Genomic DNA, 15,629 nt, shown 5'->3' on the forward strand with positions numbered 1-15,629 from the left:
AAATTACTTCATCTACCTACACTTGTGTTCCCTCCCTGTTGTTTGACCTGAGGCCAGACCATCACCAGTGGAGGTGATGAGGGTAACAGTGACCTCCTTCAGAAGGGTCGTGCACACACTGCCACACTCAGTGCCCCTGACCCTGCTGCACACCACCACTGACCCACACCTCCGCCAGAGATGCCACGACACTCACAGGCAAGTCTGGGTCAGTCTCTTGTGGGGTCACTGCTCCTTTCTCCTGGGTCCTGGTGTGCTCAAAGTTTTGTTTGTGCCCTCCAAGAGTCAGTTCCCCAGTCCTGTGTAAGTTCTGGCCACTCTGTGGTAGGGTTAATGGCGACCTCCTCCAAGAGGGCTTAGCCATACCCAAGGAGGGAACACAGCCGTGCCCATCAGAACAGGACCCAGTTTCCCCCTCAGTCAGTCTCTTCCATCAGGAAGCTCCCATAAGCCCCTTATCCTTATCCATCAGAGGGCAGATAGAATGAAAACCATAATCACAGAAAACTAATCAAACTGACCACATGGACCAAAGCCCTGTCTAACTCAATAAAACTATGAGCCATGCTGTGTAGGGCCACCCTATACAGATGGGTCATGGTGGAGAGTTCTGACAAAATGTGGTCCACTGGAGAAGGGAATGGCAAACCACTTCAGTACTCTTGCCTCATGAACCCAGGAACAGTATGAAAAAGCAAAAAGATAGGACACTGAAAGATGAACTCCCCAGGTCAGTAGGTGCCCAATATGTTATTGGAGAACAGTGGAGAAATAACTCCAGAAAGAATGAAGAGACAGAGCCAAACCAAAAACAACACCCAGTTGTGAATGTGACTAGTGATGAAAGTAAAGTCCGATGCTGTAAAGAACAATATTGCATAGGAACCTGGAATGTTAGGTCCATGAATCAAGGTAAATTGGAAGTAGTCAAACATGATACGAGTGAATATTGACATTTTAGGAATCAGCGAACTAAAATGGACTGGAATGGGTGAATTAAACTCAGATGACCATTATATCTACTATTGTGGGCAAGAATCCCTTAGAAGAAATGGAGTAGCCATCAAAGTCAATAAAAGAGTCCAAAATGCAGTACTTGGATGCAATCCAAAAAACAACAGAATGATCTCTTTTCATTTCCAAGGCAAACCATTCAATATCACAGTAATCCAAGTCTATGCCCCAACCACTAATGCTGAAGAAGCTGAAGTTGAACGGTTCTATGAAACCTACAAGACCTTCTGGAATGAACACCCAAAAAAGATGTCCTTTTCATTTCAGGAATGCAAAAGTAGAAAATCAAGAGATACCTGGAGTAACAGGCAAGTTTGGTCTTGGAGTACAAAATGAAGCAGGGCAAAGGCTAAAACAGTTGTGCTAAGGCAACATACTTGTCATAGCAAACACCCTCTGCCAACAACACAAGAGAAGACTCTACACATGGACATCACCAGATGGTCAACACCAAAATCAGACTGATTATATTCTTTGCAGGTGAAAATGGAGAAGCTCTATATAGTCAGCAAAAATAAGACTAGGAGCTGAATGTGGCTCAGATCATGAACTCCTTATTGCAAAATTCAGACCTAAATGGAAGAAAGCAGGGAAAACCACTAGACCATTCAGGTATGACCTAAATCTTATACAGTGGAAGTGACCAACAGATTTAAGGGATTAGATCTGATAGACAGACTGCCTGAAGAATGATGAACAGAGGTTCATGACATTGTACAGGAGGCAGTGATCAAGATCATCCCCAATAAAAAGAAATGCAAAAAAGGCAAAATGGTTGTCTGAGGAAGTAAAAGGCAAAGGAGAAAAGGAAAGATATACCCATTTGAATGCAGAGTTCCAAAGAATAGCAAGGAGAGATAAGAAAGCCTTCCTTAGTGATCAATGATAAATTAGAGGAAAACAACAGAATGGAAAAGACTAGAGATTTCTTCAAGAAAATTAGAGATCCCAAGGGAACATTTCATGCAAAGAAGGGCACAATAAAGGACAGAAATGGTATGGACCTAACAGAAGCAGAAGATATTAAGATGAGGTGGCACCAATACACAGAAAAAGTATATAAAAAAGATCTAGTGACCCAGATAACCATGATGGTGTGATCACTCACCTAGAGCCAGACATCCTGGAACATGAAGTCAAGTGAGCCTTAGGAAACATCACTACAAGCAAAGCCAGTGGAGGTGATGAAATTACAGTTGTGCTATTTTAAATCCTAAAAGATGATGCAGTGAAAGTGCTGCACTCAGTGACTGTGTGAGTGAAAGTCACTCAGTCATGTCCAACTCTTTGAGACTCCATGGACTGTCCCTCGAATTCTCCAGGCCAGAATACTGGAGTGGGTAGCCTTTCCCTTCTCCAGGGGATCTTCCCAACCAGGGATCGAACCCAGGTCTCCCACACTGCAGGCAAGTTCTTTACCAGCTGAGCCACGAGGGAAGCCCAAGAACACTGGAATGGGTAGCCTATCCCTTCTCCAGAGGATCTTCCAGACCCAGGAATCGAACCAGGGTCTCCTGCATTGCAGGCAGATTCTTTAAAAACTGATCTATGAGGGCTCAATATGCCAGCAAATCTGGAAAACTCAGCAGTGGCCACAGGACTGGAAAAGGTCAGTTTTCATTCCAGTCCCAAAGAAAGGCAATGCCAAAGGATGTTCAAACTATCACACAATTGCACTCATCTCACATGCTAGCAAAGTAATGCTCAAAATTCTCCAAGTCAGGCTTCAACAGTACATGAACCATGAACTTCCAGATGTTCAAGCTGGATTTAGAAAAGGCAGACGAACCAGAGATCAAATTGCCAACATCCACTGGATCAAAAAAGCAAGAGAGTTCCAGAAAAACATTTGCTTTATTGACTATACCAAAGCCTTTGACTGTGTGGATCACAAAAATCTGTGGAAAATTCTTCAAGAGATGGGAATACCAGACCACCTGACCTGCCTCCTGAAAAATGTATCTGCAGGTCCAGAAGTACAGCTAGAACCGGACATGGAACAACAGACTGGTTCCAAATTGGGAAAGTACGTTAAGGCTGAATATTGTCACCCTGTTTAGTTAACTTATATACAGAGTACATCATGAGAAATGATGGGCTGGATGAAGCACAAGCTGGAATCAAGATTACTGGGAGAAATACCAATAACCTCAGATACGCAGTTGACACCACCCTTATGGCAGAAAAGTGAAGAACTAAAGAGTCTCTTGATGAAAGTGAAAGAGGAGAGTGAAAATGTTGGCTTAAAACTCAACATTCAGAAAACTAAGATCATGGCATCCAGGCCCATCCTTCATGGCAAATAGATGGGGAAACAATGGAAACAGTGACAGACATTATTTTGGGGGGCTCCAAAATCACTGCAGATGGTGACTGCGGCCATGAAATTAAAAGATTCTTGCTCCTTGGAAAAAAGACTATGACCAACCTAGACACCATATTAAAAAGCAGAGACATTACTTTGCCGACAAATGTTTGTCTAGTCAAAGCTATGGTTTTCCGGCAGCCATGTATGGATGTGAGAGCTGGACTATAAAGAAGGCTGAGTGCCGAAGAACTTATGCTTTTGAACTGTGGTGTTGGAGAAGACTCTTGAGAGTCCCTTAGACTACAAGGAGATCCAACAGTCAATCCTAAAGGAAATCAGTCCTGAATATTCATTGGAAGGACTGATGCTGACGCTGAACCTCCAATACTTTGGCCACCTGATGCAAAGAACTGACTCACTAGAAAAGAACCTTGATGCTGGGAAAGATTGAAGGCAGGAGGAGAAGGGGACGACAGAGGATGAGATGGTTGGATGGCATCACCGATTCTATGGACATGAGTTTGAGTAAACTCCAGGAGTTGGTGATGGACAGGGAAGCCTGGCGTGCTGCAGTCCATGAGGTCGCAAAGAATTGGACACGACTGAGCAACTGAACTGAACTGACCTATACTTGATCTCTTTTTCTGTAAAATGGCAATTTCTGTAAAATGGTGATAATGATACCAATGTCATAAGAAGACTGAAGATTAAATGAGATTAAGACACAGTGTTCAAAGGTGTGTATACTGAATGAAGTATACAAATCAGTGAAGTATACAAATTCAGTACCTTTTGGATAAGTCTTTCTTGTGATCTGTTGCTAGTACACTGCTTTCCCTAAAGACCTTTAGTTCATTTGATGTTACTTCATCATGCTGTGGATAGCAAAAAAAATCACATTTAAAAAAATCAGCCATACCAATCATGCAATCAATATCATTTTTTTAAAAAGTAAATTGGCAATATATATACCAACAGTCACAAAAGTATACAAATTCAGACCCATTCCATTTCGTTTCATAGGAAAAACTCACAAAATTTTGTATATACACACACAGAATTATCTATTTTTAGAGATACATAAAGAAAGGAGACCTGGATTTTAAAAATATAAGCTATATTTGTATTAGATAGTAAAACTGACTGATTTTATTCTCTTATTGATTTTTGAAATTTTCCCTAATGTGGTCATATAACTCTTTGGTTTAAAAAAAAAAAAAAAAGAAGCCAAAAAAAGTGTTATTGATTTAAACTTTCTTAAAATCCTCGACATGAAAATTCCTAGGCATCCTGCAAGTTACAAATCAAAAATATGAAGTAAGTTGAACAAATTGTTATCCCTTCAAAATTAAAGTGAAACATTTAGCTATGGAGTTACAAAAGAGTTACAAAATAAACATATATAAAGCTTTTCCAAAAGATTATGTTAAAGTCGACAGACCTCAGATTCTGGTATCTATAACATATTTACATAATATTCCATTAGGAAATTTCTATATATAGGTTGCAAGCCCACTCTAAACAATAATAATGTTTCCCAAATTACTTTCCAGATTTACCCTTGCTATTGCCATTAAAAGAGGTAACTTCTACTTACAAATTCCATGGTTGTGTTATTATAATTAGTTAATATTCAATATCAATCAATATTTGAAAGAACAAAATCCCTTATCATATAATCATACAATTTCTAGAGTCAACAGTCAATACAGGCATATGCTACTAATACATTAAAGAAACACTGGATTGGGCTGGAGCTGAGAAAATTTGGTTCCACTTTACTAATATCTGGCTATGTGAACTAAGTCAGAGGTCTTACCTTCTTATCTCAGTCTTCTCATTTCTAAAACAGAGTAATGGTCTTCAAGGGTCTTTTGGTATACTCAATAATTATTATCAAATAATAACCATTCTACCACCATTTATGTCCCAGGAACACTCTAACAAGTCAAGGATTTGAGTATTTGCTCATAATTAAATTCAGAACCTTGAACAAGAACACAAGATAATACTGTGTTTTCTTAATGTTGCTTTGGCAGCTCCTGGGATCTTATTTCTACGACCAAGGATTGAATCTGGGCCCTCAGCAATAAGAGTGCTGCATCCTACTGGACTGCCAGGGAATTCCCTATGCTATGCTATGCTAAGTCACTTCAGTCGTGTCTGACTCTGTGCAACCCCATAGACGTCAGCTGACCAGGCTCCTCTGTCCCTGGGATTCTCCAGGCAAGAACAACGGAGTGGGTTGCCATTTCCTTCTCCAATGCATGAAAGCGAAAAGTGAAAGTGAAGTCGCTCAGTCAGGCCCGACTCTTAGCGATCCCATGGACTAGAGCCTACCAGGCTCCTCCGTCCATGGGATTTTCCAGGCAAGAGTACTGGAGTGGGGTGCCATTGCCTTCTCCGGAATTCCCTATACTGTGTCCTTTTTATTATATCAAATTGAGCTGAACATAACAAGAGGTTGTTTCAAATTGGTGATGCTAAATTTGATCAGTTGGTTAAGACGCTGTCTGCCAGATCCCTCCATTGTAAAAGTATAAGCAATGCTTGCCTTTGTAATTAATAAGTAATCTGTGAGGTGATCATTTTAGATAATGATTTTAGCATCCATTTATGGCCCTTGCCTAAATCAACTATTTTATTGGGAGTGGTAAAGTGCAAATTTTCTACCCTATCATCCTTTCTACATTTATCACCTTTTATTCTAAAAGGAAATTTTTCCTACCCCATCTTTTACTTCCCTCCTTCCCTCTTTACTTTCTGCCTTTTTTCCTCCTTTTGTTCCTCTGTTCTTTTTTTTTCTTTCTTTATGCTTTGGAGTATAACTGTGGAATCATGGATTTTAAAAAAAAATTTAAGTATTATAATCCATCACCATCATTATTCTTTTTGGATAAATTCTTATACCAATTTTGCCTTTGCATAAAGATTCTGAAGTGAATAAAAAACATGGCAAATGTGAGGCAGGATGACAAAAGTTAAAAAATTTACAGTATTGCATACATTTATTGAGGTATTACTCATAACATTTAACAAATACTACAACAAGAAATTAATCAGATAGCATCTACACTGGCAGCAAAGAACTGGTAAATACTGTGTACCTATTATTCCCTTAATATTACTGAGGCAAACTTTCAAGCTTTTTATTTTATTCATACAAAAATCTCAATTTCACTAATGTTACTAGTGTAAAAACAATGCCAAATGAGACAATGTTCAATAAAAACATGCCCTCTAAATTTCTTACTCTGGGTCACTGGAACTAACACATCACTGCTGCTGCTAAGTCGCTTCAGTTGTGTCCGACTCTGTGCGACCTCAGAGACGGCAGCCCACCAGGCTCCCCCGTCCCTGGGATTCTCCAGGCAAGAACACTGGAGTGGGTTGCCATTTCCTTCTTCAATGCACAAAAGTGAAAATTGAAAGGGAAGTCGCTCAGTCGTGTCCGACTCCTAGCGACCCCATGGACTGCAGCCTACCAGGCTCCTCCGTCCATGGGATTTTCCAGGCAAGAGTACTGGAATGGGGTGCCATTGCCTTCTCCAAACACATCACTAGTACATATTTTAAAGATTACACTTTCAAATTTTTTGTTTAAACTGTATATTCTGTATAAACTGTATACCTTAATTTACTCTTACCTTTTCTATCAGAAAATGTTGGTCTTGTTCCCAAATAAAACTACCAATTTTTCTCCTTATTTCTGTAGTAATAAAAATAAATCCAATATTATTTTTCAAATAGTAACTTTGTAGAATTCACTGAATTTTGTTTAGGTTTCAAATTTTTAGGTCGGCATTATTCCACTTGTATCAAAAGTACCTGAGATATTTGTTTAAAATGAGGACTCCTATTGAACCAGATTGTTGAGGAGAAGCTGGAAACTTGCATTTCTAACAAATTCCAGATGATTCCAATGCATTATGTAAATCATTGTTCTAAACTTCTTCTGCTATGGTATTTTCATAAGGTGTCAGTGTGTTTAGGCCAAGCATTAATAAAGATAACTGTCCAGTCAAAATAAAAGGCATAAAATTCCTGAGTTTGTGGAGTGCTTAAATAATTCAAATTTGGAGAAGGAAATGGCAACCCACTCCAGTATTCTTGCCTGGAGAACCCCATGGACGGAGGAGCTTTGTGGGCTACAGTCCACGGGTCGCAAAGAGTCAGACACGACTGAGCGACTTCACTTTCACTTTAAATAATTCAATAGTTTAGTTTGTTAAAAGAAGGTAGGGTGAGCAACATGTCTATTGGGCATGATAGTGCAGGAATTCTACAATGTTCAGCATGTCAAAGGACTGACATCTTAAATCAATGATCTCAGGTTTCCACAGTAGCCCACTCAAGGATAAAAATGTTAACATTCCTCTAGACCTAAGCTGTCTAGATTCCTCTAGACCTAAGCTACCTAGATAAATGTAGGTACATATTTGAAATGTGTAGTTAGTCCAACTTGAGATGTGCTGAAAGTTTAAAATAAACCCTGGAATCAAAAAAAAAGAACACAAAAAATTATCAATAATTTTATACTGATTATATATTGAAATAATATTCTAGCTATGTTAAATAAAACATATTCTTAATATGAATTTCATCTTTTTTTATTAACTTGTGGGTGTTAGGAAACCTAAAATTAGTATGTTGCTTACATTTGCCTTTCTTGCTTTTACTAGACAATCCCAGTCTAGGTGAATGATAATGCATACTTTAAATTTTTTAAAAGGAGCATGTTTTCATTTAAAATGGATTTTTTTTAAGTCGAATACATTTTAATGTCAGTTGTTAAACTCAAAGATTTAATAGGAGTGATAACTTAGATCAGATAGTCATTCCATAATATAAGCTCCCTGAAGATAGGTATTCACTGATTTTAAGTAAATCAATTCTCCTATCCAGTTATTAATATATTTGCGTAACCACTTAGAACAATTTCTTTTTTAAGTTACAACTAGGTTTTGCCAGGACATCAACTATGGAAGAAAGCCAATCCTTGAAGTTCCCAAAGCTCTTCTACAGAAATATTTTTCAAGTTGTTTCTTTTTTTAAATACTCTGCTCGCTGGGAATTTGTACTATTTTCAGTCTGTCTTTCTAGGGATGGACACCTACACATCAAGAAATACATCAAGAACTGGGTAATAAGAAGATCTAAAAAATGGGATAGTAGGATTTGGACAGAACAGGCTAAGAATGTGTGTTCCTAGCAGGGAAAACTGAAAGAACAAATCTCAGAAGCAATTTATTCATTTGCTCTTTACTTCATACAGTTGCTGAAATAATGTGCAAGTACTTTAAATAATATAAAAACAATACAAACACATGGATTTATTATCACGATGAATCTTGAAATATCAGTGGAGGAAAAAAACAGAAAAAATAACGGTGAGAGTCAAAACTAGCAATGAGCGTTTATTATATACTCACAGGTCAGATTACTTAATATATTATCCTCAAAACAACTGGGGAGAAATTGCTGGAGGCCACAAAAACTAGTTAAGTGCTGGATTCTCACCAGTGAACAATGTGAGGACAATATTTGCATCAGTCTTATTTACCACTGAATCCCCAGCGCCTTGGTTGAAACGTGGCACAGTAGGAGCTCGGTTAATGTAAGACTGAATGATAAACAAATCGAGAATACACACCCAAGGCAATCTGATCCAAAGTACATGCTTTTCTATTTATATTAAATGATATAAAACAAAAAGCTCTGATGAAGAACAAATATCAGTAAAGCTGGATGACATAGCTGGATTTCGGAGTTTCGGAGCGATTAAAGATCTTTGCTAACCTTTTTGCAGGCTTGCAGGAGGAAGAATGAAATGACCTAAAGCCACCGAGTTTTTTATTTCAGCATTGGCTACAGCAGAGAGATAGTAGGCGTGAAAAACTGTAGCATTATCTTCTATGTAATCAAGACTCTGATATATTCTAGGAGAAAGGAAATAATTTAGGTTATGAAATAAACAAGAATGTATTCAACATTTCAAAAGAAAGAATAAATGAATGGAAACAGAATTATCTGTAGGTGATCAGGAGACTGGAAGGTGGGGAGTGAAGGGGTGAGAAAGGGAGGGAGCCAGAACCGTGATCAGACCTCTGTTCCGTAAACATAATCCCACTGCAAGGTTAAGGGGGCTCACTGGTGGACAGAGTCAGAGCAACCTCCCAGAAAGTTCCTGTGATATCAGGGCAAGAGGCAGTTTACGGTGTGTACTAAAATAGTGGCAGCAAGAACAAAGAACATTTACAGGAGCACGGAACACGGTATTTGACCTTGGATTAATTGGATTAATTAACAGACTAATGGGAGTAGGAGTTATTACTCAAGAAATTACCAACATTTTCAGAACACAACGTTTAAGGTAACAGGCAATCAGATCTGGCTTAAATATACTGAACAGGAGAGTTCTACAAGGCATCACACGGATGTGGGAAAGTCTGCTGGAAAAACACAACCTGAAGTCGGGAAAAGACTTGAGGAGCGGGTAGGAGGCCAGGCCTTAGCGGCAGAAAAAAGGGACTGTGAGCTATTTCTGAGCCTGCCCCTCCCCCTCCCCACACATCCACACCGGACTGAATTTGTTCGTTTCCAGTCTCTTCCTATTATCAATATTTACTAGCCGACAGCAACTGCCAGCGACAACTCCTAGTTCCTCATGTCCCCAAAGGTACCCCCAGGTGACCTTCAGGTACCTCAGCGTGTCTGGGTGTGAGGCATCGCAGCTGAACAAGAAGTCGGCGGCCCTCGGGTCACTGATAGTCCCCCCTTCAGCCACTGTGGAGGCAAGAGCACAGGGTGAGCCCAGCAAGTGCCCTGGGGCCAAGGTACCAGAGGGAAGGGCGGTGCTCTCCTCTCCACCTCACCCACCCCTGCTGCCCAACCTCCTACCCCAAAACTGCCTCAGGTCGTGGCTGACGCTGCCACAGAACCAACCCCGCTGCCCTTGAAACATGGCGAGGCCTCACGCTCCTCACGCCAGGACTCGGAGGGCGGGGCAGGGCGGGGCGGGAGGTGAGGCCACTGATTGGTCCTGGGTCCGAAGCCAAGCTCCATGATTGGTTGTCAGAGTAATGCCTCCGAAAAGCCTGAGGCACGACGGAGAAGGTTCTGGTCTCTACCAGCTGTGCGCAGCTGCTTGTGAAATTGTGAAGAGTTGTCTAAGCTTTCCGAGAAGGCAATGGCACCCAACTCCAGTACTCTTGCCTGGAAAATCCCATGGACCGAGGAGCCTGCTGGGCTGCAGTCCATGGGGTCACTAAGAGTCGGACACGACTGAGCGACTTCATTTTCACTTTTCACTTTCATGCATTGGAGAAGGAAATGGCAACCCACTCCAGTGTTCTTGCCTGGAGAATCCCAGAGACGGGGGAGCCTGGTGGGCTTCCGTCTATGGGGTCGCACAGAGTCGCACACGACTGAAGTGACTTAGCAGTAGCAGTCTAAGCTTTCCCTGATTCGGCAGAGGAGGAAGGTGTCCTGCTTGTGAGTTTTAAGCCCTAAGTATTAACAAAGGTTTTGTGCTGTGTCATTATTTTGAAACAAAACCCATTTTATCTCTTTTAAATAAATGTTTCAGTTGGAGTCTCTAAAAGAGAAGAATTCTTAAACAAAAATATCAGTATCCCATTTTAAAAGGGACTTACCTGGTAGTCCAGTGGTTAGGATTCAAAAGCTGCCATTGAAAGACTAAAAAAAGTAAAAAACTAAAACCCAAAAACCTTTTTTAAAAAACCTAATATACTAATGTATCACCGACGTTTAAATTATGTTATTCTTCAGCGTTCCCCCACATCAGTTTTGATAAGCACATTGTTCCTGCATGGGGTCAATTTATTCTAAAATTTAAATATTGATATAAAGTTGAGCATTGCCTGCGAAATCCAATGAACAAAGAAGCCAGGCGGATTACAGTTCATAGGTTCACAGAGAGTAACACATGACTGAGTGACTGAGCATGCAATAAAAACTTAAATGATGTTTTGTAATGTCAGGCTCTGTAGCAGTGGTTCCATTTTCATTTGTGATACTAGTTACTTGTGCCTTCTTTTCATTTCTTAGTCTTACCAGAAGTTTGCAGTTCTTACTAGCCTTTTCAAAGAACAAACTTGTGACATTTTTGATACTTTCATATGTTTCATTTGTATATCATTAATTCCTGCACTTATAATTTCCTTCTTACTTTTCTTGGCTTTACATTGCTATTCTTTTTCTAATTTCTTGAAAGAGATGACTTTTTTTCATACTTTGTTTTGCTAGTATGCATATATAAGATTATTGATTTCCTTTAAACAGTTTGCCAGTTTTTCAGATGTTATTTTTATTATCATTCAATTAAAAATATTTTCAGATTTTCAATAGGATTTTTGTGATCCATGGGTTATTTAAAATACTAAAAACTTCCAAGTTCATGTGACTGTTTAGTTACCTTGTTATTGATACCTAGTTTACATGACTTAAGATCAAAGAATATAACTGGTGTGATTATAATCATTTTAAATTTCTTGAAACTTTCCTTCTGACTGAAATATGTGTTCAGACTCCTGTGTGTATTTACAAAGAATGTCCTGCAGCTGTTGGATGTTCTCAGATGTTGGGTACAGTGTTCTATCTAACCTATGTTCATTGAGTCAAATTTGTTAATCATATTGTCTGATTCTTCTATCAATTACTGAGAGAGACATGTTAAAGTCTCCCATTATTTGCAGATTTATTAATATATTGTTAATTTTTGTTTTATATGTTGAAATTATGTTTTCAGGTGCATGCACATGTATACTTGTTACTTTCTAGCTGATTGACTAATTAAGCACTTAAATATAAAAGGCAAAACTTTATAATATGTAGAATAAAACACAGGAGACTATCTCTGACCTGTGAGAAGAAATTTTTAAAAATGAGACAAAAGTATTAAGCTGTCGGAGGAAGTATTTGCAGTGCAAACAACCAACAGGATTGGTATCCAGAACATGTAAGTAATCTTGTGAATCAATGAGAGACAATCTTATGCAAAAATTGGACAAACATTTGTATAGGCATTTCACAGAAGAGGAAACTTAAATGGATAATAAACTTTTCAAAAGATGCTCAACCATAGTGGTAATTAGGGAAATACAAGCTGAAACTGTGAGATACCATTATGTATCCACCTTACATATGTACCCTCCTACTAATAAAAATGACAAGTGAAAGTGAAAGTTGCTCAGTCGTGTCCAACTCTTTGCGACCCGGAGTTCTCCAGGCCAGAATACTGGAGTAGGTAGCCTTTCCCTTTTCCAGGGGATCTTCCCAACCAAGTGATGGAACCCAGGTCTGCCGCTTTACAGGCGGATTCTTTACCAGCTGAGCCACAAGGGAAGCCCTAGATTAATGGGGACTCCCACTGCTAGTGATGGTGTAAATTGGCACAATTTGACCAACTGTTGAGCATTACTTACTTGAAGATGTGCATGCCCTATGTGCCACTGCTTATTAGGTATAAACCTAGACAAATTCTTGCCCCCACTTACTGGTACACATATCCAATAATGTGTATGGCAGCATTGTTGCTAATAAGGATAGCAACAGAGATCATTTAAAAAATAAAACAACTAAAAACAACTACTTACTTATTAACAGTAGTTTGGATTATTTAAATTGTTTAATTTTCATACACTGGAATACAACAAAAGTTTGAATTTAAAAAAGCTAAGGAAGACATGCAGCATGATTCCATTTATTTAAAGTTCAAAGAACAGGCATAATGAAACTATACTTTCTAGGAATACATACATGGGAAAACTAAACAAATGTAGAATGGGAAAACTAAACAATACGTTTGTTGGAAAAATGTATTTATGAATTATTTACAAATGAAAAAAAAGACACAAAACATAGAATAGTGATTAACTCAGGGCTGGGAGAGATACACAGGGGCCCTCAAAAGTTTTCAATACTGTTGTATTTCCAAAGCTAGATAGTGAATTAATGAGTGGGATTTTTTGTATTATTCTCCAGACTGTACATTGCATTACATGTACTCTTCAGAATGTATTTTACAAGGCATTTTCCTTTTGAGGTTCTCACCTCAGTGAATCCGAACACACTGACTGGAGACTCTTTATCCTCTACTTCATTTTTTGGTTATTATTGGCCTCATCTCCTGTGGCATGAGAGAAAACAGTATATAAGATAGCCCCAGTCATGCTTCTTAGTGACAACTATTCTGAGTCTGGGCTTCCCAGGTGGCACTAGTGGTAAAACCCACCTGCCAATGCAGGAGACATAAGATACGCAGGTTTGATCCTTGGGCCAGGAATATCCCCTGGAGGAGGAAATGACAACCACTCCAGTATTCTTGCCTGGGTAATCCCATGGACAGAGCATCCTGGCAGGTTTTAGTCCATGGGGTCACAAAAGAGTTGGACACAACTGAAATGATTTAGCATGCATGCATTCAGAGTCTAACAGGGCAGTCCTATATTGGTGTTTTATAATTCATACTCCTTAAAAAAAAATTCCTACTTTTAATTGTAATCTGAGTTCTCAGTAACTGGGTTCTTCAAATTATTCAATATAGAATAACCAATTATCTAGGGAAACTGGGGGAAATTTTGTGTCATCTATGTTAAGACAAATACTGGAAAGCTGAAGTAGCATATCTGAAAAAGTATTAAAGGTTGATTCCTATAGATAGTGGAAAATATGTATACACCTGTGGCCTGTTGTAATTCCCCTGGTGATCTGAATAAAACATTCACTATTTTCTTTCCCTTTTTAAAAAACACTTTACTGTGGTATAATATACTTCTCATAAAAATTCCCCATTATGTTTACAGTTAGCTTATTTATAGTATGGGCTTCCCTGATGGCTCAGCAGGTAAAGAATCTGCCTGCAATACGGGAGATGTGGGTTTGCTCCCGGGGTCAGGAAGATTCCCTGGAGAAGGAAATGACTACCCACTTCAATATTCTTGCCTGGAGAATTCAGAGGAGCCCAGCGGACTACAGTCCATGGGGTTGTAAAGAGTCAGACATGACTGAGCAACTAACACTATTTATAGTATATTTGTGTGGCTATGCAACCATTACCACAAAACATTGATTTTTAAGAAATACATTTTCCAAGTCTGGATTAGAATTTACATTCATTCCTACTTATCTTTCATTTTGTCCAACTTAATCACATCTTTTCCTTTGAATTTTCTCCTCCTCTACTGGTGAATATTGACCTCCCCTTTCTCTGAACTCTGTAGCACTTGTCTGTCCCAAAGGACAGACTTTACATGTCAATTATCTAAAACTTTGCCTGTATATGACTTAATTAGACCCTCATCTTTCCCCCAAATTCTTTGTCATATTACTTGAGGGTTTTTTTTAACCATAGTGCCTAAAATCCCACCATTAGAAATATTTACTTATTTATATGGACTGTATATTAGCTAATAAGTAGTATTGTGTTAATGTTAAGTTTTCTGAATTTGATAATTTAGCACTGTGATTATGTAAGAGAATATCTTGGTTCTTAGAAGATACTTGCTGATGTATTTAGGAATAAGAATCCTAATGCCTGCAAGTTCTTCTAAAGTAGCTCAGCAAAAATTACATTAGTTATAATTATAGACACACACAAAATCATATGGGGTGGATGTCAGGAAGAGAGACTAAGAAAATATGGCAAAATGTTAATGATTGGTAATGTAGGTGGAGAGTATATGGGAGTTTATCATACAAGTATGTAATTTTTCTCTATGTTTAAAGTTTTTGGGTTTTTTTTGTGATTTAAAAAAGAGAGAAATCATGTTCCTTTAGTTCAGTGGTTCTCTGCCCTGGACACATTAGTAAGCTTTTAGAAACTACACATGCCTGTGCCCCAACTGCTAGAGATTCTTATTTAATTGGTCTTAAATGGGGTCCAGGTACCTGAATTTCTTTTAAGTCCTCCTAGGTGAACCTTTTTTTTTTTTTTCTTTTTATACTTTTATATCCTTCAAAACATCTAGCAAGGTTCCAGGTACAGAATAGGTCTTTATTACATTCTGGTTTAAATGAATTCATTTTTTTAAAAAAACATTTCTTAAATGTAGCCATAACATGTCATGGCTGTTTGCCCAAATCAGCAGTTACAAATGTATGTATATTGTGTATTCCAGCACTACATAAATATTACCTGTAGTGTAGGTATCCTTCCACTATGACAGATAGGATAGGGGGCTTTTACCTTGCCAAAAGAGCTGTGCTGATTGTAATTTGAGAGGGCCATGCTGCAGATCCTAAGCACTGCTTCCTTGCCCTCCATCCCTCCCAAAAAAACTGTCAG

At 38.7% G+C, this 15,629-nt stretch overlaps 1 protein-coding gene across 3 annotated transcripts in view; it reads right to left on the reverse strand.

The window, feature by feature from the left end:
* The window catches only part of TERB2 (telomere repeat binding bouquet formation protein 2), a 65,911-nt gene extending 55,544 nt beyond the window's left edge, over positions 1-10,367 (reverse strand). For 2 of the 3 annotated variants that reach the window (XM_086319069.1, XM_086319070.1), the window contains exons 1-5: positions 10,223-10,361; positions 10,027-10,108; positions 9,122-9,261; positions 6,970-7,031; positions 4,112-4,197 (exon numbers count right to left, since the gene is read on the reverse strand). In XM_086319069.1, coding sequence (XP_086175195.1) covers positions 4,112-4,197; positions 6,970-7,031; positions 9,122-9,261; positions 10,027-10,108; positions 10,223-10,286 — 434 coding nt within the window. In that variant the 5' untranslated portion in view covers positions 10,287-10,361. Of the gene's footprint in view, positions 1-4,111; positions 4,198-6,969; positions 7,032-9,121; positions 9,262-10,026; positions 10,109-10,222 lie in introns of all 3 variants that reach the window. The other variant, XM_086319068.1, reaches the window with a different exon arrangement.
* Between the last annotated feature and the right edge of the window lie 5,262 nt (positions 10,368-15,629).

The sequence above is a fragment of the Bos grunniens genome, chromosome 10 (genome assembly GCF_055505025.1).
Source record: "Bos grunniens cultivar Pamir isolate PY7600 chromosome 10, Bosgru_T2T1.0, whole genome shotgun sequence".
Classification (NCBI taxonomy): domain Eukaryota; kingdom Metazoa; phylum Chordata; class Mammalia; order Artiodactyla; family Bovidae; genus Bos; species Bos grunniens.